Source organism: Arachis hypogaea, chromosome 8 (genome assembly GCF_003086295.3).
Source record: "Arachis hypogaea cultivar Tifrunner chromosome 8, arahy.Tifrunner.gnm2.J5K5, whole genome shotgun sequence".
NCBI lineage: Eukaryota > Viridiplantae > Streptophyta > Magnoliopsida > Fabales > Fabaceae > Arachis > Arachis hypogaea.
The window spans coordinates 18,704,525-18,728,404 of record NC_092043.1 but is presented as its reverse complement, the minus strand read 5'-3'; the positions used below and the strand labels follow the sequence as shown (position 1 = coordinate 18,728,404).

Sequence of the window (23,880 nt, the reverse complement as noted above, 5' to 3'; positions counted from 1 at the left end):
GCCTTTCCAAAGTTCATAAGGGGTTTTCTTTAAAAATTTTCTTATGATTGTTCTATTTAAAATGTGGCAAGCCGTGTTAACTGCTTCAGCCCAAAGGAATTTTGGAACATTATTCTCACAAAGCATAGCTCTTGTCATCTCTTGTATGCTTTTATTTCTTCTTTCCACAACACCATTTTGTTGTGGTGTCCTTGGACAAGAGAAGTTGTGAGATATTCCAAATTCCTCACAAAAGGATTCAAACAAATTATTTTCAAATTCAGTTCCATGATCGCTTCTTATAGAAGAGATTTTCAAATCCTTTTCATTTTGAATTTTCTTGCAAAAAGGTTCAAAGGCCGAAAAGGCTTCATTTTTGTGTGCAAGAAATAAAACCCAGCCAAACCTAGTGTAGTCATCCACAATTACTAAACCATAATGTTTACCACCTAGGCTTTGAGTTCTTGTTGGACCAAATAAATCAATGTGTAGCAACTCAAGTGGTCTTTTAGTAGAGATGTCTTCCTTTGGTTTAAAAGAACTTTTAGTTTGTTTTCCCATTTGGCAAGCATCACAAGTGATGTCTTTGTCAAACTTAATCAAAGGAAGACCTCTTACTAACTCTTTCTTTACAAGTTTGTTTATTTGAAACATACTTGCATGGCCCAATCTCTTGTGCCACAACCACTTTTCAGATTCTTTAGAGTGAAGGCAAGCTACATTTTGATCCTTTAGTTCATCAAGAGTAAGTCCATACATATTATTGAAACGCTTGGCAACAAACATCACTTCATTTGTTTTTTCATTAACAACACAGCATTCAAGTCTTTTGAAAACAACTAAGTATCCTAAATCACACAGTTGGCTAATACTCAAAAGATTGTGCTTTAAACCACAAACTAGAAGCACATCATCAATGAAAGTAGATTGCTCCTTACCTACTTTTCCAACTGCAATGATTTTACCTTTGCTATCATCTCCAAAGGTCACAAAACCTCCGTCATACTTATTTAGTTTGATGAAGTAGGTTGACCTTCCAGTCATGTGCCTTGAACATCCACTATCCATGTACCACATGTCCTTTTTGTTCTTGGATGCTAGGCAAATCTGCATGATGAGTTTCAGGTAGCCTTAGGTATCCAAATTAATTTGGATCCTTTGAAGTTAATCCATCTTGGTTGCCCAAGTGCATTGAAATCACAAACAACATTGTAGACCTTGTTTCCTACAACTCTCTTTTCAATGAAGCATTGTGCATATGAGTGACCAAATTTTTTGCAATTAACACAATGATTTTCTGGTGTGTGTCGCTGAAACTTAGGTGAGTTAAATTGCTTGAAGTGATTAAAAGGTTGAAATCTTCTGGTTTTTTGGGGAAACACATTTCCTTTAACAAATCGATTTTTGTTAAAATTGTTCCTCTTTACAAAACTATTTTCACCAGAATTTTTAGAACTCTTTTGATTTTTCGAAAATGAGGTTTTGTTATAGAAAATTGGTTTCTTAAAGGCAGCCTCATTTTTCGAAATATATCCCAAACCTGGCCGGTTTGAACTCGGACCAGTTTTTGGTGAGATTTCTGCTTCATTTGTGTATTCTTCATCAGAATTTTCTTCACAAGTTGAAACATATCCGATACCTGATTTGTTTGGTATGGATTTAGTATTTGATGAAGAGGCCACAAATTTCATAGAGGAGGTGTTGGAAACAGCATCTTCCTTGGCTATGTAGCCTAAACCAGATTTTTCAAACAACGGTCTTTGACTTGCAAGTAATTTGTCCAAGTTACTAGAACCTTGAGCAAATTTTGCTAAGTCACCATTCAGCCTTTTAATTTTGTCATTTAATCTTTCATTTTCAGCAATTAACTCATGTGAGGGATCCACAATGTGCTTTCCTTTTAATTTTTCAAGTTCAGATTTTAGAAATCTGTTTTCTTCAATGATGTCTAAAGCACATTCAGTTTCCTTCACTTTTTCTTTTAAAAACTCATTTTCAGCTCTTAACACATCTCTTTCAGATCTGCATTCATTGTATTTGTCAAGCAGTTTTGAGGTGTTTGAGGTAAGATCATCAATAATAGCATGCAAGTCCTCAATGGTCAAATCATAATAGTTTACCTCATCGAGATTGTTGTTTCCAGCCATGAAACAGTCCTTGTCATCTCCTTCAGATTCTTCTTCTTCATTTGAGTCATTCTCAAGATACTCCCAAGCTGCCATGAGTACTCTCTTCCTTTCCTTCTTTCCTTTGTCCTCCTTTTTGAGCTTTGGACAGTTTGACTTGAAGTGTCCAGCCTCCTTGCAATGATGACATGTCACCTTGCTCAAGTCTATCTTGTGCTCCTTTGAACTTGAGCCCTTGTATTTGCCTTTGCTCTTCAACATCCTTCTAAATCTCCTAGCAAAAAACAAAAGCTCGTCATCTGAAATACCATCACTTAACTCACTCTCTTTCGGTTCTATTTGTGACTTAAGGGCTATTCCCTTTTTCTTTGAGTCTGTGTTTATGTGTGTGGCTTCATAGGCAAGGAGTTTTCCTCTCAGCTCATCATAGGTTATTGGACTTATGTTGTTACTCTCGGTTAGGACAGTGGCAGTGTTTTCCCACTCTTTTGTGAGGCTTCTAAGGAGTTTTCTCACCAAGGTTTGTTCTGCATAGTTTGTACCCATAGCATCAAGGTTGTTGATTATGATTGAGAATCTCTCAAATGCTTCATCAATGCTTTCTCCATCCTTCATGCTAAACATCTCGTACTCTTTTCGCAGCATATCAATCCTTGTTTCTTTGACTTGTTTGGTGCCTTCATGTGTAACCTGGAGTTTTTCCCAGATTTCTTTGGCTGTCTTGCATCTAGACACCTTCCGGTACTCTTCAAAGCTGATAGCACAATGAAGAAGGTTGATTGCTTTAGCGTTCAGCTCTATCTTCTTTTTATCATCTTCATTCCATTCAGCTTCTTCTTTTGGAGTCACCACTCCATCAGCACTTGTTTTTGTTGGGATCTTTGGACCGCTCACAACGATCTTCCATAGGTTGTAGTCAATGGATTGGATGAAGATCCTTATCCTTTCTTTCCAGTAGGAATAGTTCTTCCCGTTGAAGAAAGGTGGTCGGTTGTTTGACTGACCTTCAGTGAGGGTGTAGGCAACTGTGGTTGTGCCCAAGTTGTTCGCCATTGGATCTTTGCTCCAAGCGGTTAAGCTTGATTCTTGAGACCTTAGCTCCTGATACCAATTGAAGGTTGTAGTAGGCTTAGAGAAGGGGGGTTGAATCTATGCCTTCTTTTTAAGTTGTTGTTTTGACCTTTTTAAAGCAAAGTTACAAATCTGATTCTGTTTGAACTCAGCAGCGAAAATTTATGAGACAATTTATTTTTGTCTCATGAATAACAGAAAACAGAACATGACAGAGAAGAAAAGGCTTACACCAGCATATATCCTGGTTTGGTTGCTTTGTGCTATGCAACCTACATCCAGTCTCCTCCACAAATATGGAAGAATTTCACTATAGTTAACAGTATTACATACACCAATTTCACACTCAAGTTCTAACCTAACTTGACATTGGCTATGCTAACACCTAACTATTTACTCTTAGTGCTAACCCAACTAAGAAAGGGATACCAAACAGGAATAAGATACAAGACACTTAACCAACCTAAAGAAATCTGAAAATAACTCTAGGCTTTTCTCTCAAGTGTATCTCTCAGCCTTTTCACTCATGGCTTTTTCTTAAGCTTTCTCACTTTGCCTTTTCTCTCAAGAAATTACAGAAAGATAAGCTTAGAAAAGTACATTACAATCAGAAAAACATGAAGGAGATTGACTTCAACAACAGCCTCTGTGCTATGCGAAAAACCAGATTAGCAAGCCTCTGATTCAGTTCTTCATACTGGCGGAATGCACCTTTGAGTAGGTTACACTGTCCAGTTAGTTGAACTTCTTCAAAGAGCTTTTTCAGAACAAAACTTTCAAACTCTGATTTTCTCTCCTTGCTTCTGAATGAACAGCAAGCTCCTTTTTATCTTCATGCACGTTCATTGGTTCTTCATCCAAGGTCAACACCTTGAGCCTTGAGCTTCACCAACTCACAGATTCACTTTTTCATCTTTAACATCAAAGAGTAACCTTTGCTTCTGACTTTTCCAACTTGACCGAAAGCCATGAAGAAGTAACCGAACTTGTTTTCCAATGGTCAACCAAATCTGAACCCTTGAACACCAACTTGGTCCCCAAGTCTTGATTAAGACCGTAGATACACAGCAGAATAGGGCAGAGAACAACTTTCCCTTTAAAGCCATTTTCGGATAGAGCAGAGAGTAGGGAAGAAAGGATGAAGATCTGATGCATGCAAGATGATATGATTTACCTTTCTTAAGCTTGATTTAGCTTGGGATTTCTGTTTTAGCTTCTGTGCTTCAAGCTTCAATTCTCTCTCTCTTGCTTCTTTGGTTAATGGCTTATGGAAGAAGCTTTTTTTTCTCTTTCTCTTTCTTGCTTTTTCTGAAATCTTGATGTGACTTGATTAGAAGGAAGAAGAGCGTTGCTTTTAGTTAAGCAAGAGAGAGGGAATTTCAATTCTGAAACCATTTCGGGCTTGGATCGGGTATTAGTATGCATGGCCTGATTTAATTTCTTTGGTTTCTTCCTTTACTTTTGCTTGGGCTCTTTATTTTGCTTTTTAGCCCAATATTCTTTGCTGAATGCCTTTTATTCCATTTGGACTATTAACATTTGGCCTGCAACAATAAACAATTAGTTAATAAGTAGATATAATTAATCAACACTAATTATTTATTTTGCTCAAAAATAATGTTTGTCATCATTAATTAATTTAGTTAATTTCTTAACTCAACACTTGGGCCTGCCACAATAAAGCACACATTAAACAATATTGGGCTTTCAACCCAATTAAATGTTTGTCATCATAATGTGACCCAAAATCAAACTAGGCTCAACAATAATTAAACAAACATGAGTAGGGAGTGAACCTTACCAAAAACATAAAGAGAATAGACAAACATAAATCAATATTTGACAAATTAATGTGTTCCAAAACATGAGAAGATTGGAAAGACATTTATTTGGTCACTCTTATGGACCACTTCTCTGGATAGTAAAAAGAATATGAAAATCAATTTTCAATATTTTGCTCTTACATTGATACAGAACATGATTTTCTTTTGTAATCTGCCTAAAGTTTCATTCATGTTCCATATAAAATGATGAACAAAAAATTGATACTAAAAGAAAATGGTACAAATTGCCCTAAGAAAGTGGCATCATCACTCTGTATCAGTCAAATACTGAACTTCAATTCTATAATGTTGCTTCAATCCGTTTTAACTTGGTGTGCCACCAAAAACGACGGACGACATCAAATGACAAAAAACATGAAAGGTACCTCCATAACTTTACTATTGATTTGTTCAGTTACCTTCACTAAACTTATTTGGTTGCATTAAGCTTTTGAACTGCTTCAGATGCTGCAGACGCTGCTTTGTCAAAACTTAACTTTTGCAACTCATTTGAAAAACTTTCAGCATCTGCTTCACTAATTTTGTATGGACTATGGTGACCATCAGGGAATGAACCATTCATCACGTCTTCTTTATACTCTAGTAAGGCTTTATTGATAATGTCTCCGACACGAGTATATTGCTTGCAAAATTTCGGAGTAACCTGTAAAAAGATAGATCATATCAATTTCAGCCATGAATCTTATATCGACTTAAAGAAATAATTTGTTTGAAATTGAAATACCTTTGCATGATGGGATGTTGAAGCATACCAAGATCATCATGATAAACTATCTAGCACCTGCATTAGCATAAAACTGAATTTGAATTCCTCATTTTATATTTAATCATCTCAAATGATTGAGGGATGATCAGAATATATGTCCTATCGATAGCCACAAGTGCTCAAGTGACTCAAGATTATAACATTTTCTCCAACTCAATTATGTTAAGATACATATATACCAAAGTGAATAAAAATCATTTAATAACTGATCATGATACAAAAGGCTCAATATAGCAACTTGATGAAAAAGAAATGCTTACAAATAAACTCAGGTCATTTTAAGTTTTTACCAAAAAAGTTTCAGCTATTATCATAAGCCAATCATCTTGTACAAAAGTTCATCACAAAGGTTATCGAACTCTCGAGTTTCATGAGTTGAGTTTTATGATTCAATTTTACCTATGTTCTATGAGTTTAGGTGAACCCTTGAGTTTGATAAACTTACCTGTCCACTACAAAAGGCTCCGGCCCCAATTCCAATAGTAGGAATTTAAAGTGCGGCTGTTGCTGTAGCGGCCACAGGCGCAGGCAAAATAATTCAGAATAATCACACACTTTTCTGATAGTCATTATTTTAAGCTACCTTTTAGAAGGTAATAATAGAAAGCTAATAAACTTTTTTTTCTCTATAGCAATTATGTTTTGTAGCTAAGCTAAACTGTGATAAACAATGCTTTAGTTTCTGTGATGAAAATAATGAGATATAGAGGGAGGTTCAGACTTCAGAGTGCATTATTTTTAAAGATAAATAGATTGTAATAAAGAAATAATATTCTTGAAATTTATAGTATGAAATGAATTGTTCACATGTAGCTAGTGAGATTCGCACTCTTATATTTTACTAGAAAGAGGTTAATAGTGTAGTGACCCGTGAACCTATTTTTGGGGCTATTTTGTCATGTTCTTTTCAACTTGTATATTTATGTTGGTTCCTAAATTGATGGTACTTAGTGTTCCTTATTATTCACTTGATCAATTCATCAAGCATGTGCTGTGCACTCACCTTATCTCAGTTGGACTACCCATCTCCTCATCTTCACAACTTTACACTCAAAATCAAAATCATTTATTCCCTACTTCCAGCTTATTATAACTAACAAAAGTTATTACTACATCCAGATTAATTGATAAATTTATTGTCTAATATTTGCTCAACCAGTGACTCACAAGAACTTAGTTAAAGTTATCATATGAGAGTTGTGTGTTTTCTGTTGCTGCTGTGATACCGAGTGTTTCTGCTGAGAAGCGGCCTCTGAATCTTCCTAATCGCCGGACAGCTGCCTTCACCCACCACCGGCGTCACCTTCATCGCCAGAAAGGGACAAGTTGATTTTGCTGCTATTTGAACATTATATATCTCCTTATTTTCGGGTATATATATTTATTTGGGTACAAAACTTTTCTTATTTATTATGCTGTGGTTTTGATGGTTTGTTTTGCATTTTCGATAGATTCTTATTTTCGTATATCTCTGAAGATATTTATAAATTTATCAAGTAAATGGATTGGCCATTGTACTTTTGGTCCTTTTGTGTTACAGTTGTTGGACTTCATTTTTGCATGTCTTGAAATTCCTGGGTGTTATCAAGGGGAAAAAAAAGATGATCATCTGTTACTATATTTTCAGTTGAATAGCTCTGGGAGATGCATCGAGTTTTTTTGGTCTTTTAAGATAAAAACGCACTCACACAATACACTTGCATACATTACATTATAGAGAAAAGATAAGGAGTTAATGGAATGTTTGCTAATAGAGATTTAAGAAGTATTAGAGATATAATCATTAATATTACTTTTTTCTATCAGCTGAAACTTTTGGGATGAGTGGTATCATAACATAGTATTAGAACTCTAGGTCTGAAAAGTCAAGAGTTTAATTGTTGGTGAACTCCAAAATCAGTTTAAATTTTTTGGTACACTTAAACCATTGGCTCCCTAGCATTATCCTACATTATATTATATGGGTTCTTTTTCTCACCAATAGAATTTGTAACGGAACGTAATTGTTTGGGAAGCATATATATGCCACTTATACCAATCTCCAACCACATTGAATTTAAATTTGTGCTTGGTTGAAAGCCTTTTGCGATGCATACAAGTTGCAACCGGACTTAATTGAAAGCCTTTCTATTTGTGATTCAGATTGACATACACAGCAGCGGTGTGGGCTATGGAGTATCTCTTTTAGGGGTGTTTAAACCGATCCAAATTAAATCGCTCATCTAATTCAATTCAAATCGAAAATCGATTAAAACCGCACTAATTCGAATTTGATTGGATTCTATTTTTTGCAAACTGTTGGATCGGATCAGATTTCGCATCTACTTTTCATAACGGATCCAATCCAATCCAAACTGCACAATGTGCTATAATATTATTATTATATTTACAATTATACTTATAACATGTTCAATTGTTTATTAATTTTTATATTATTCATGTATTATCATTATTTAATAAATATTTTATATTCAAAATGTTATTTATTTATTTATTTTAACTAACCTATAATTTTATTTCTATTCTTATGTTATCGTTGGTTTTTTAGATTATTTAAAATTTGATGTTGAGACTTGTTATATGTATTTAATTTTTTTAATTTATAAAACCGCAAATCAAATCCAATCCAAACCGCACCGCAAGTAAAATTAATGTTCGGATCGAATTTTTATGTCATTTGCTGATGCTAACCACCAAAAAACGGTTTTTTGTGTAGTTAGTATATCGCAATGTAAAATTTTTTTTGTTAAATGTCAAAATTGTTGTATGCTTAATACACATTATTACTGTTTTAGAGATATATGTTAATATTATTATTACGTCATGCATTTTTTTTCAATAAGTTGTTAGTATGGTTTATTTTTGTGTTTTAAATGCCATTATGCCATTATGCCACTATGCATTTCTTCCTATTAATTGTTGTTATGATTATACTTAGTGTTTTACATATCGCATCTCCGTGCTTAGCGGGACGAAGCTAGAGAAAATTCAGTAGAGGCCAATTATTTTTCTATTTTTTTATTTAAAAAAATAATAAAAAATTACTATACATGCAAAATTCTAATTAATAAAAATTTAAGACTTATTTTTTTACATTGTCATTAAATATGTATATATCATAGTTAATAAAAATCTAAGGCTATGGGAACAGGTTTAAAATCTCACATAAAGTCTTCATAATCAAGTTCATCAGTTGTATTTATCTAAGAAGAGATATAGCAAAATTTTTGCATACATAACAGCAAGAGATGTTCGGATATAAATATAGAAGTTGAAGCAGATTCTGCAGATACAAAAACAGATAATGATATACCATAAATAGATGCATGCTGGTGGTAGTAGCGTTGTTGAAGGGCGCTCCTCATCCTCTACACAGTAGTTAGGATAAGCACTAACGTCATTTTTTAGACTACCGCTTCAACAAGACTAAGAGGATGACGATGACAATAATTATCAAAATTTGTAGTGATTAAAATTTTGATTTGCTTTATTTGCCTGTATCTTATTTATTTAAGCTTTTATTCTATACGTACACTTTATATTTCACATTATTATTATTATTATTATTATTATTATTATTATTATTATTGTTATTATTATTCTTATTATTATTATTATTATTATCAATAAAAATACTATTTGATTTTCATTATTAGGATTCGACTATTAATTATTGACTATCAGATTTTAACAAATTAAAAAAAATTTATTGTTAGTTAATTCGCCAGTAAATTTTATTCAAATAAATATAAATTAATAATTTACCATCAGATTTACTAGGAGAAAAATTTGACGGTGATTCGGCAGGAAATTAGAAAGCGAGCGTGACACCAAATATACTAGTAAAATTATCCGCAACCAACATAATTTTTTTGCCACAAATTTGCCGCAGCTTCTAATGACAATTACCGTCAGATTATGTCCGACACTAAATTTAATTGTAATAATAAGTTTACTAGCAGGTTTTATTCTTTCTTCTACCAATAAATTTGATAGTATTCGGTGAGTTTTCTATAGTGAATTCTCTATGTTTTGATTAATTTTTGGAGGTTCTAATTAAAAGAAATCGTAGTTATCAATGGCAACATTATTTGTAGATGCATTCTGCTTAGATCTCAACTAATAGGGATGATACTAGTTTAATGTGCTTAATGTGTAGATCTGATAAACCACTCGAATAGTCGAATACACTAGAAAAAAAGGATTATCTTTAGAGATAGAGCCGCTTAGTGTGTATATTAAATTTTAAACTATAAACTCTATTTTTTTTATATAAATACTAAACTCATGATTTATTTTGATATAATTTATATTTTTTTTCATTTAGATTATGAATATATTATTTATTCACTGAATTATAACATTCATTCTATCATGTTTTTATATTTTTCTGATATATAAATACAGATAAGAATATTAATCTTTCATCTTTATGTAGATAATAGTTATATGCGATAAACTCTTAATTTGCAAAGGTCATAAATTTTGTCCTATAATCTTTTAACTCTATTTATACTTCATATATTACGGGAAGAATTTATCATATTATTTTTAGTAAAAAAATAAAGTTAGTATAAGATGAATATCCGAACTTTCCTTTTTCAGCTCACTAATTCTACTAACCACAGAATTGGGATGGATGGCTAGGCTCTTCGCGTGAAGTTGGTGAAAATTTGTGGCCAGGCAAAATTAGGGTTTATAAAGTTTTTAAAATATATTATTTGTACTATATATATATATATATATGTGTGAATAAAATGCGAGATCGGTCTTTTGAAAATTTTTAGTGTAGCAATTTAATTTTTAACAAATTTTAAGTTATAACTTTTTATTTTATTGAATAAATTAATTTTCCCATCAAATTTTAATAATAAAATTAGACAAGTAAATTACTGTAATTATTTAATAAAAGATATAACAATTAATAATATTTTTTAAAGTTTTTAGATAAATACCTCTATAAATATAAATAATATGATATAAAATTTAATTTATCTAATAAAATAAAAGTTTAGTAACTGATTTGATATTAAAAATTGTGTATTTAATATTTTTCTAACTTCTACTTTGGAATTAACTTTTTCACACAATCATTATTTCATCCACCTTGGCACCTTGCAGCCTCACGAGAGCTTGCTGTTTTTGCTCTTTCTTTAATTTTTTATTCCTGCACAAAATAAGACTTGCACGTTTTGTCTGGGCCTCTTGGGGGTTGAACGTTGTTTAAATGATTTAGAATATTGATAGTTAGACTTAGATGTGAATATGCAGTAGTGATGAGTTTATTAAATGGACAAAGAATTGTGAATTTGTGACAAATCACTAAAACTCTCTAGTAGTTAGGACTGTAAATGAGTTTAGGGAAAAAAAAAAGAATTTATCCTTTTGTATTGATGTAAAAAAAATATACTGATTGTTTAATTAAAAGAGAAAAGCTCTACATACAAGTCATTAGGGTTTGTATGCTTTACAAGTTCATTAAGCAATAAACCCACAAAACGCGCTGCATGCCTTACGTCCAATACACGCGCTATATAAAGATCCCGCGTATATGTAACTACCAAATTTAAAAGATTTGTTTCCTTCTTCGTTCTTCTTCTCGTTCTTCTTCTTCTCGTTTTTCTCTCCTTATTTCTAAATTTGTTTTCTTCTTCATTCTTCTTCTTCTCGTTCTTCTTCTTATTGTACTTCTCTCTTTCTAACTCTAGCTTCGTTTTCTATCGATTTTTGTTTACTGAAATCAAAGTTTGGATTCGTTTTGAAGATAATGGATGATTCAACCTCAGATTCTCAGCTGAATCAGGGGGAAGTGGATTATGAATTTGAATCTAACGAAGTTCCTGAGGTTTGATTTACATACTTTTACTCTGAATTTTGTTGCAGTAATTTGTATAGTATTGTGTAGCTGAATAATTCGTGAACATTGACTGTGAGACTAACGCGTCAACATAAATCTGTGGATTGAATGTAATGTATTTGATTGATTATCTGAAATTTATAGCAGACGCTCGGGTGTAGATCAGAGCTTTCTTTGGGTGTATTTGTTTCGATAGTGTGGGTGTATTTACATTTATGGCTTTTTCTGTTATTTTAGCTGAGTTGTTATCGTTCGGGTGTATTATATGAGACATGATTGGGTGTGTTTTTAGTTTTCGTCATGGTGTATTCTGCAGCCTGTGTATTTACAGCTTATGGCTTTTATTGTCATTTTAGTTGAGTTGGTGCCGTTCGGGTGTATTATATTACCAATGATTGGGTGTATTTATAATTTTTGACATGGTGTATTCTGCAGCCTCTCTCTGTTGTTGATGACCAGTTTATTCCAAAGGTTGGAATACCTTTACCACCCTTGAAGATGCTAGAAAATTTTACAAGAACTAGTATTTCGAAGATGTTATTTCATTTGACACCACATACAATACAAACAGGTAATAAACTGTCCATTTTTATGATTCTAAATTAATGTGTTTTATGAATCTGCCACAGAGGTGTATATTGGGTGTTTTTTGGGTGTATACAAAGCATTTGTTGGGTGTACGTAATGATTTTTCATTCTGCACTATGGTAATTTGTTTCAGGTATAATTTGGTTTGTGGTTCTTTTGTCGGGGTGAATCACCACGGTCAGTCAACACTTCTCGGATGCTCTTTGATGAAAAACAAAGAAATTGAATCATTCAAATGGTTATTTCAATATTGACTTCGTTGCATGGGAGGAAATGCTCCGAAAGGGTTTTTCGCCGATCAATGCGCATCAATGAAAAGGGCTTTAGAGGCCTGTATGCCAACAACAATTCACCGTTGGTGTATTTGGCACATCATGAAGAAGATTCCAAGCAAATTAAACGGGTACAAGGAACATGCAGAAATTGAACAAGAAATGAGCGAAGTTGTTTGGAACTCTCATAGTAAAGACTCATTTGATAGGAATTGGAATGAATTTCTGCTGAATTTTGGTCTTGTGGACAACAAGTGGCTTTCAGGTAATGTTTGTTTAAAATCTGCAGCATAGGTGTAAATTTAATTTTCTTCGGGTGTATTTATAGTCTGTGTTTGGGTGTATTCTGCAGATCTCTATGAAGACCGTCATATATGGGTTCCAATCTATCTGGATCACCACTTCTGGACAGGGATGAAAAGCAGGAAAAAGATCTCTATGTTATAAAATACTGTTTATTTTTTTTACAATGGTTTAAGGGTTTTGGGTATTAGGGTTTAGGGTTTTATGGTTTACGGGGTACGGGTTAGGGTTTAGGTTTTAAGTGTTTCGTGTTTAGGGTTTTAGGGATAAAGCATCAGGGGGATAGATTTTTTGGTGTATATTCAACGTTCTTTGTGTGTAAAAAATGGCAAGTTATGGATGTATATTTAGTTTGATTTTTTCCTTCATATTATAGTACCTGTAATTCATACATTTTGAATACAGCAGAGAGATTTTAATTATTGAAATTTTTTTTACAATAAACAGAACTATAATTGGAAAATTTTTACAGCATGTGTTCAATTTGTTACAGGACTATATAACATTTACATTAAACAGTGTCAATATCCTCAGAATCTATCTGACAATATAGACTCAATAAAAACGAGGATGGCTTGGACAGTCTTATTGCATTACTTTTCCTAATGGCTTCAGCTTTGCCTAGATTCATGTCATGAAATAGAATCCTGGAAGCATATTCCACTCTAAAGTGGTCCACCTCGTCCTACAGTTAAAAAGAATATTCTGTTTAATCAACCATGTTAATTGAGAAATGTAATACAGAGTTATTTACTTTTTAAACACATTTACCTAGCTGACATTTATTTCATCTAAGCACACTTACATTTCTTCCAACTTGGTTTCTGGCTGCCATTTTTTCTGAAATAAAAAATACATTCATATATATCAGCAGGATACACCCAAGGATATAAATAAGATTCACCCTTAGATATGAGTCAGATACACCCATAGATATCAGTCAGATATCACTCAAACATGCATTAATATACAAGGGCAAGCAACATTACAAGTTCAGGCAATATACACCCATGGACAATCAAATATTAAAACAGTGAAACTGTTGAATATATATTACAGTATATCAGTTCAGAAAAATACACCCATAGATATCAACAAGATACACCCAAGGATATAAATAAGATACACCCATAGATATGAGTCAGATACACACATAGATATCAGTCAGATATCACTCAAACATGCATTAATATACAAGGGCAAGCAACATTACAAGGTCAAGTAATATACACTCATGGACAATCAAATATTAGAACAGTGCAACTGTTGAATATATATTACAGTATATTAGTTCAGAAAGATACACCCATAGATATCAGCAAGATACACCCAAGGATATAAATAAGATACACCCATAGATATGAGTCAGATACACCCATAGATATCAGTCAGATATCACTCAAACAAGCATTAATATACAAGGATAAGCAACATTACAAGGTCAAGTAATATACACCCATGGACAATCAAATATTAGAACAGTGCAACTGTTGAATATATTACATTATATCAGTTCAAAAATATACACCCAACAAAGTATGTGATATACACCCAACAAGTTACTTTATATACACCCAGCAAATTACGTATTATATTCCAAACAATCAATTACCAGAAGAACTAGAAAAACAACTACAGTAATACGTAGAACAACTAAGAAGAACACTATAACCTAGAACCAAGAATAACAGTAAAACGTAGAACAAGTAGAATATTAAAAACTGTAAAATGAGACTTAGAACAAGAACAGTAAAACCTAGAAGAATGTAGAAGAACAGTAAAACCTAGTTCTTCGTTTTCGAAATCTGAAAAATATAGAATATGAGTGAAATAGTAACATAACGTACCTTGAGTATTATAACTTCGTTTTTTTCTTGAGATTCTTGATCGAGAGTTCTACGTTGTGTTGATGGAGAGTTCTGATCTTCGCGACAAGTGCTATTTCTGCAGTTTGGAATGTTGCTCGAAAATGGACGGTTTGTGTTTTCTTTGAACGGGTTGGAGAAGTGGAAGAGTGCGCCATTAAGGAGCGCTATTTGCGAAGAGAAACCGTTTGAGTGGGACGCGTGTAATTTACGCTCCATTCAAGGTGAGATGAGTGCGCGTGTGAATGATGTGTGGATTGGGAACTTGTAAAACTTGTAGGGTCTTTTTGCTTGTATGTGTAGCAGGTCCGATAATTAAAATATATCTTTTCAAAAGTAATTATTAATATTTTTTTAGAATAATAAAAGAAGTATGATTAGTTTGTATTTAATTAGTTTTTTTTTTTAATTTAGATCTCATTCTGTTATTTTAATAAGAAGAGACCCTATTTTAAAATTATTACGGGTCAATTTTTAAATTAGACTTAAAATTGCGGTGTTCCATCATAAGCATTATTTAAGGGTATGTAAACTCATAAAAAATGCAATATGAATTATAAAAGAAAAAAATATATAGAACCAACTAATAATTAGCCAAGAATGGAACAACATAATTAATTATAATTAGTTTTATTAATTTATAATTTAATTTATTTTTTAAATTATTGTTGACCACGTTCAAAACATGAGGAAAGATACGCTAATGTTAGGAGAGAATCATGGAACAAATGCTTTGATCATTCATTAGTAATGCATAACACATGAAACATAGAAATTATATCCAAAAACATTCAATTTACAAGAAAAAGAAACATCTGTGTGCCTATCAGTAGCAACATCCGGTTAAAGTCACCGATGCCTCTGGTTTACCAGTTGGCTAATTCTTGGCTTACATAGAGTTAGTTCCGTAGCATTATTCATTATAAAAATATCCAAATTTTAATAAAAATATTGATTCTAGATTTTTTCATAATTTTATGTTCCACTAGTACAAGATAATCTCAATCCCACGTCCCGAATAAAGCTACATATCGTTTGCACTAGGCCACATTGTGTAATATTTAATCATTAAATAGCATATTTAGATATTACAATATTTAATTTGGACATTTAGGGTGGCTATATATGGACGTCCAACCCAACTCAATTATTAGAGGGTTTTTTTTTTTTTAAATAAACTTAACAGAAACTTTTACTCTACTCATAGGCAACAATTAGAACTTAATTAGAATAAGGGGAATAAAAGACAATTAGTCAAATTATTGCTTCCAGAATTCGAAGTTCAAATATGATCGATGAACATAATATTGAGTATTGAGACGTTCTCAACTTGCACACACATATAAATCCTATTTCTCTCTAGAAACTAGAAATCAGTTAGTTCAGCACCCTAATTTCTATCAGGTGATCCTTATATGAAAAACAATGGTTATTCTAGTTTATGTATCCTATATATCTATATAAGTCTGTTTTCTACTTTTCTTTGAGGGAAAAAAGTCCTATTATTTCTTAAAAGCAACATACAGTACAGTCAGTCAACTATATATATATATATATATATATATATATAGAGGTGCGTTCTGTGATGGCTAACTGCGATCTGTGACTAGCGTGGCTATGAGAGCCTGACCTATGATAAAACGACACGTGCTAGGTTGATCGCTACAGGACTCTAGTTTTGAAAGACCTAACTCTCCATCCCAATGAGAACGGTAATTATGAATGTTTGTGGTCCGTGCTTAGTTTTGTTATTTAGTTAAACTCACAAAAATAAAAGAAGGGAATTTTTTGAAAATAAATAATTTAATTATTTTAATTATCATTTTTTATTCTTTTTAAATATTAATTTAAATAAATTAATTTCTAAAAAAATAATATGCTAATTTTAAATGAAAAATTTTAAATTATATGATGCGTCCAGTCATCCATTAATCAGTTAATTAAAATCACCTCTTTTGCTTGGTATTTTAAAATCGTCTATCTTTTTTATTATTTAAAACTGTTTATCTTTTCTATTATTTGAAACGTTTCATTTTTAAGAGTTTGATACAATTTAAATTATTAAAATTTTTAATTATTTTCAAAAATTATATTTTTATATTTACAAATACATATATCTCCTTTATATGGTAAACGAAATATATTTATAATTATCTTGATAAATTAATGTGAAGTAAATTGATAAATATGCTATAAATTACATATTTCGATAATTAAATTATGAGAAAATTCTACTCCCCTCCCTTATGAGATGCTCAAATGACACTCCTCTCCCCTCTATTTTATAAATGTACATTCCTCTCCCTTCTAACTTTTAAAAAACCTCCTCTTTAATCCCTTTTAAACTTTTTGTGTTAACTAATATTAAATTTATCTAGTTTTAAGAAAAAATAAATTATTTTTTAAAAAAAAGACTCATTAACAAAAATTTTATTTTTTATCATTAATTTTTTTTTACTAAAATATCCGTTAATAAATTTATCTTTTATTAATTAAATTGTATTTTTAAAAAAATTTAATAATTATATTATTTTTTTTCTAAAATACCCTTCAATAATTTTTTTATTATTAAATTATAATTTTACCAAAATTTTCGTTAAATTTTTTTTTATATTTTACTATTAATTTTTTGATATCTATATATATTATTTAATATTAAAAAAAATTTTAGTAAGATTATTTTTTAATATCAATATATATTATTTGTTATACATATTAACAGTGATAATATTTTTTTATTTAATGTTAAAATAATATATATTGATATCAAAAAATTAATAGTAAAATATAAAAATAATTGTTAACAGAAATTTTGATAAAATTATAATTTAATAACTAAAAAATTATTGAAAGATAGGTATTTTAGAAAAAATAATTTAATTATTAATTTTTTTAAAAATATTTTGATAAAAATACAATTTTAGTTAATAAAAAAAATTTATTAAAAGGTATTTTGGTAAGAAAAATTAATAATAAAAAATAAAATTTTTGTTAATCGGTATTTTTTTTAAATTATTTATTTTTTCTTAAAAAATGGATAAAGTTAATATTAGTTAACACAAAAAATTTAAATTGGATTAAAGAGAAGATTTTTTAAAAGTTAAAAGGGAGAAGAATATATATTTATAAAATAGAAGGGAAAAAATGTCATTTTAACATCTCGTAAACGAGGGGATTAAAATTTTTTCTTAAATTATTTATTTTTAAAAAATCCCAATAAAAAAAACTACTTGTGAAAATTAAATTCACTCATGCTGATCGGTGCTTAATTTGCTAAACATGCCGTAAGTAAACTAACTACAAAATTACGTGTCAATATCCCATTAGATACTCATCTTATAGCCACCGCTAGCCACGACTAACGTGGCCACCAGAGACGCAGCCATATATATATATATATATATATATATATATATATATATATATATATATTAAAAAAATAACCAGCTCAATAAGTTACATGTCTAAGAAAAAAATAAAAAATAATAATCAGACAATAAGTTAATAAAAAAATGTTAAAAATTTTCATAATTTATTATTTTTAATTATTAATTAATTATTAATATTTAAATATATAGACTAAAATATATTGTTAAATTATTAAACTAAAAAAATTAAATTAACAATTAAAATAATAACAAAAAATAGTCCTCTAATATTTTATGCAAGTATACAATATTATTCTAATTAAAAAATATTATAGTATTTTTGTCATCTTTTAATCAGTATAAATATTAAATTATTTTTAATAAATAAATTTTAGTTGTATATCAACATAAATATTAAATTGTTCTTATTAATTTATATGTATAAATTTTAAAAAAGATAAAGTATAAATTATATTAATTTATGTATATAAAATTTTAATAAATTATATATTTATTATTATTAATCAAGTGTTCACAAAAAATAATAATATTTGTTGAAGAAGTTAAATTGTTGGTAAATAAATAAATAAATAAAAACGTGAGCAAGCAGTCATATATGAATGGTGGCATGTTGAAACATGAAACGTCCGCAGGCCGCAGCCATATATATATGTATGAATCTGGTTCAGAACATATGGTTTTCTTCATATCCTATCGTCAGTTAGATTATTATTGTTCCTTAATTTGGCAAATTAAAGAAGCAATGGCTATCCAAGTCCTGCTGTTGCTCTTAACTTGTTTTGCGACGTCAGCGGCCAAAGACACACTGTCACAAGGCTCCTCTCTTTCCGTGGAGAAGCCAACCACCGACATCCTGGTCTCCGCCAATGGTGACTTCTCCGCCGGATTCTTCCAAGTCGGCGACAACGCTTTCTGTTTCTCCGTGATGTTCACAAGGTCACAAACACCCACCCCAGTTTGGATGGCCAACCGCGACCAACCCCTCAACGGAAAATCCTCAACTCTCTCTCTCTTGAAATCCGGCAACCTTATTCTCATCGACGCCGGAAGAACCCCCTTCTGGTCCACCACCACATCCTCCTCTTCCGAACTGCACCTCAAGCTCAACAATAACGGCAACCTCCTTCTCCAAACTTCACAAGGAACCGTCCTTTGGCAAAGCTTCGATTCACCAACGGACACCCTTCTTCCCGGTCAAAAACTAACTGATCAAGCTTTCCTTCTCTCTTCAAGAAGCACAACAAACTTCTCCTCAGGCTTCTACAAGCTCTTCTTCGACACCGACAACGTCCTCAAGTGTCTTTACAAAGGCCCTAACATCTCCAGCGTGTACTGGCCAACCCCCTATAACACTGCAAGTACTAACGGAAGATCCACCTTCAATATTTCAAGAATCGCACTCTTAGATTCTTACGGAGCCTTCTTATCCTCCGATGGCTTCCAATCCAACTCCACCGATTACCTCGCCACACTCCACAGAAAGCTCGTCATGGATCCTGATGGAAACCCGCGTATATACAGCTTCAACCAGAATCGTAAGATGTGGGAGGTAACATGGCAAGCCATTAACGCACCTTGTACCGTTCATGGCCTCTGCGGAGCAAATAGCTTGTGCGCTTATCATCCTGTTAATGGCAGAACTTGCTATTGCATGCAAGGCTTCAAGGTTAAGGATCCCAATGACTGGACCCAAGGATGCGTCCCTGAGTTTGATGAAGAACAACTCAGTTGCAGTCGAAAAAAGAACGCATCCATAGATTTTGTGATTCTTCCAAGCACGGAGTTTTATGGCTATGAGAGCAAAGTTTACAACGTTGCAAGCTTGATACAATGCCGGAATATATGCACGCAACTTTGCGATAATTGCAAAGGTTTTCAACTCAGTTTCAATAACATTCGAACCTATAATTGTTACCCTAAGACAGTTTGGCTTAACGGAAGAGATTCTCCTGATTTCAGTGGAGACACATATTTGAAATTGCCGAAACAAACTTTATTGTCTTCCAAGAAGCCTCTCAAACATTCACCAATGGAATGTTCTTCTCGTTTGTCTCAACCTTTGGATAGATTCTACCAGAAACCTAGAAGAAACTCCACGTTGAATTTCTTGCTCTGGTTCGCCAGCGCGGTAGGGGCGCTTGAATTGACAGCAATCTTGGCTGTGTGGTTCTTCTTGTTCAGAACCAACAAGCAACCTGATCATGAAGATCAACGGCTACTCCTTTCCGCTACGGGATTCCAGAGATTCAGCTATGCTGAGCTGAAAAGAGCAACAAAAGGATTCAGCCACAGCCATGAGATTGGTCGAGGCTCCGGAGGGGTTGTGTACAAAGGAAAACTAGACGATGATCGTTTTGCTGCCATCAAACTTCTCAGCAGCGACGCGAATCAAGGAGAAGCTGAATTCCTAGCTGAGTTAAGCACCATTGGGATGTTGAACCACATGAATTTGATTGACATGTGGGGTTACTGTGTTGAAGGGAAGCACAGGGTGTTGGTTTATGAGTACATGGAGCATGGTTCGTTGGCAGATTATCTGTCTTCAAACACGCTTGATTGGAAGAAAAGGTTTGATGTTGCAGTTGGAACAGCAAAAGGTCTTGCTTATTTGCACGAGGAGTGCTTGGAGTGGGTGTTGCACTGCGATGTGAAGCCGCAGAACATTCTTCTAGACTCCAACTTCCAACCCAAGGTGGCGGATTTCGGGCTCTCAAAGCTTCTGAATAGAGACGAGCGTGCGGGTTCTGGGTTTTCAAGAATAAGAGGGACGCGTGGGTACATGGCTCCAGAGTGGGTTTACAATCTTCCAATAACTTCCAAGGTGGATGTTTATAGCTACGGGATTGTTGTGTTGGAAATGGTGACTGGGAAGAGCGCTATGGAGACTCATAGTCTTGATTTGAGTAGTCGGGGAATTGAGCAGCGGCGGTTGGTGACGTGGGTGAGTGACGTCATCAACGGTGCTCCCAAGACAGAGTTTTGGGTTGAAGCTATTGCGGATCCTAAATTGGAAGGGGAATATGAGATTTCGCAGGTTGAGGTTTTGGTCAAAGTGGCTTTGCAGTGTGTGCAAGATGACATGAATCAAAGACCCTCCATGAGCCAAGTGGCGGAGATGCTTCAGCCCCATGGAAAAACTCTCCTACTTTGTTAGTAGCTATTTTATTTAGGGCAATGCTAGGCCAACAATTTTTGTAATTGTTAGCCATCAATTAGTCATCAATGATGATTTGATGGTGTGAGATTGGTATGAGATTTCATCCAATGACTCACCTTCCCCTACTGATTACATGCTGGCCAAAATTCAATAAAACTGCTGGCCCATAGACTTTTCCTTTTATTTATGGATTATGCGAGTTAACTAATGTTTTTTTTGAACAATATAAATAACGGCCATTAAAATTAACCCAATTTAAAGATAAAGGATGATTCTATAAAAATGTATAAAATGTATTTTTGTAAAGATATTTATGTATTGTATTATTATTCGGTAATTTTTAAATTTTTTAACCAATTAAAATAAAATCAATTTTTTTATAACAATAACAATAAACTCAATTATTATCAGATTTAGTCGAACCGATCAATTTACATAATCCATTTGATCATGATTTTTTTAAAATAAAAATTAGGGATATATTTATCTTTTTATCAAAAAATTTAAACATGATTCGATTTAGATTGTGTAAATCGATCGGATCAAATCAGATCTAATAATTATAATGCGGACAATTGAGTTTACTATTATTGTTATAATAAACCGATTTTATTCTAATTTATTAAAAATTAAATTATTAACCAGTTTAATAAAGATGTCTAATAATATTATGACATATGTAAACGTCTTAGAAAAAAAAACATTTTTAGTGTCTTTATCGAAATAGTCTCCTTTAAAAAAAATACATTACACTTCAAATTACTCACATAAATCTTAATATTAAAATAACCATCCGTACATCTAATAAATTAAACATCTGATATATCAATTATTCACATTATTTAATATTTTCATTATCTACCTATATTTTTCTTTTATTTATTTAGATCAGGGTACTTCTGAGTTAGTTTAAATTCATTCAAATAAGAGGTAATAATACATCATTAGGATTTAGGAAGTTTGATGATCACTTTGCATAAACTTGTCTTATCAATTTTTAACTATCATTTTGATATCAAATTAACTTTATGTAAATAGTCATCTATTAAAATAATTGTTTACATGTTAATAACAATTCAAGCATGTGAAATATATAGTCTTCAACAACTTATTTATGGTAAGCGCTTAATACGACAGACTGAACGGGGTATAACTTTGTTGACTTATTTGGGTTTCTCTATTTTCAATTTTCGCACCAATAAGTACTCTCATCTCATCTAATATGTAAATTTGAACTTTATAGGAAGAAGTTTCCAAAACTATTTCTCATCTAGTATAAGCTTCAACTTGAACGCTACTAATGATGATAAAGACTAGTATTCCATGTGATGGCACGATGATGGTGGGTGGAATAGCCACCATATTATCCGTCAAACATGTATAAGTGGGATGGCTCTTTGATTTGAAAACCATGCACGCGCACTTAAATAATAAAATAAAGGAAAAAGTATCAAAAATATCCATGATATTTATGAACGCTGACAAAAGTATCCATAAACTAACAAAATTAGCGTTGTACCCATGAAAGATGGATTTCGTACGACAAAAGTATCCAAATCCTAAATTTTTGTTAAATTTTTTAATAAAATTCATAAACTACCCTACACTCAACCTCAACTTACTTTTTCAACCTTTCATAACCTAATATGCACCAACCCTTGTCACGGAGTCCGAAACTACTCCTACAACAAACCAAACCGAAATCAATGGTAGTGGTAGTGGTGGTGGAGGATCGGATCTCATCCGATTCACTCATAAGTTTACAATCTATACCTAAACGAAATCAATCAAACACAAAAAATACTCAACATATAAAGATTTTCAAATTCATTCATCCAATTTCAATTCACTTTAGCAAAACTAGAAGTTGAAACAGCCATCAACCATAAAAAATCAACAAATCCATTCATCAAATTTAAAATTTATTTCAGCAAAAATCAGAAATAAAAGTAGCCATCAACTGGATCTTCTGTAAATCAATCTCAGCCTTCATAAAAAATAAAAGCTGATTTAAAAAAAATAGAACAGTATCATTTAGTAGTAACTAAATCAATTTCTAAAAAGAAAAAAAATGAAATAAAAAATGTTTTTTTAAAAAAAATTTATTTTCTTCACTGGTTGTAACATCATCAATGGCAGAACTTCCATCCACAGCGTCACCTCGCTGTCTTCTCTGATTTCTCTTTACCGATCCCTCTTCCTGCATGCAAGAGTACCACGACCCCTCTCTCTTCTCAGGCGTGCGACGATGGTATTCTCCTCTGCTAGGTCAGGCGCGCCACGATGACGTTCTCCTTGGCTACAACAGGTGCGCCACGGCGATATTCTCCTCAAGTTGGGTCACAGGCGCGCAATGAAAGGGAAGGAGATTGGCGATAATGGAATAGGTGGGTGGCAGACAATAATAAAAAGGTAGAGGAGAGTTCTGTGACTCTGTGAGGATGTTTGAGAGAGATAAGTGAGGAGAGGAAAAAAAGTGAGAAGAGAGGGAGTGACGGTAGAATGGGGTCAAAGTGTGTTAGTTTGAAAATTTTATTAAAAAATTAACAAAAAATTAGAATTTGGATACTTTTATCATACGAAACTCATTTTTCATGGATACACCGTTAATTTTCTTAGTTTATGAATACTTTTGTCAGCGTTCATAAACTTCATGGGTACTT

The 23,880-nt window shown here is 32.3% G+C and overlaps 1 protein-coding gene and 2 long non-coding RNA genes across 3 annotated transcripts; 2 read left to right on the top strand and 1 right to left on the bottom strand.

Moving 5' to 3' along the window:
* Nucleotides 1-5,050: 5,050 nt before the first annotated feature.
* LOC140174813 (uncharacterized) lies at nt 5,051-5,853 on the bottom strand. The gene is made up of 2 exons (XR_011864627.1): nt 5,745-5,853; nt 5,051-5,663 (listed from the first exon to the last, which is right to left on the bottom strand). It is a non-coding gene; the product is annotated as an uncharacterized lncRNA (long non-coding RNA).
* An 882-nt stretch (nt 5,854-6,735) lies between these two features.
* LOC112706471 (uncharacterized) lies at nt 6,736-8,268 on the top strand. Its single transcript, XR_003155765.2, has 2 exons — nt 6,736-7,157; nt 7,929-8,268. It is a non-coding gene; the product is annotated as an uncharacterized lncRNA (long non-coding RNA).
* Nucleotides 8,269-18,671: 10,403 nt separating this feature from the next.
* LOC112706470 (putative receptor protein kinase ZmPK1) lies at nt 18,672-21,404 on the top strand. Its single transcript, XM_025757778.3, has one exon. It carries the CDS (start codon nt 18,710-18,712, stop codon nt 21,212-21,214), a length of 2,505 nt encoding a protein of 834 aa, XP_025613563.1. The 5' UTR covers nt 18,672-18,709; the 3' UTR covers nt 21,215-21,404.
* Nucleotides 21,405-23,880: the final 2,476 nt, after the last annotated feature.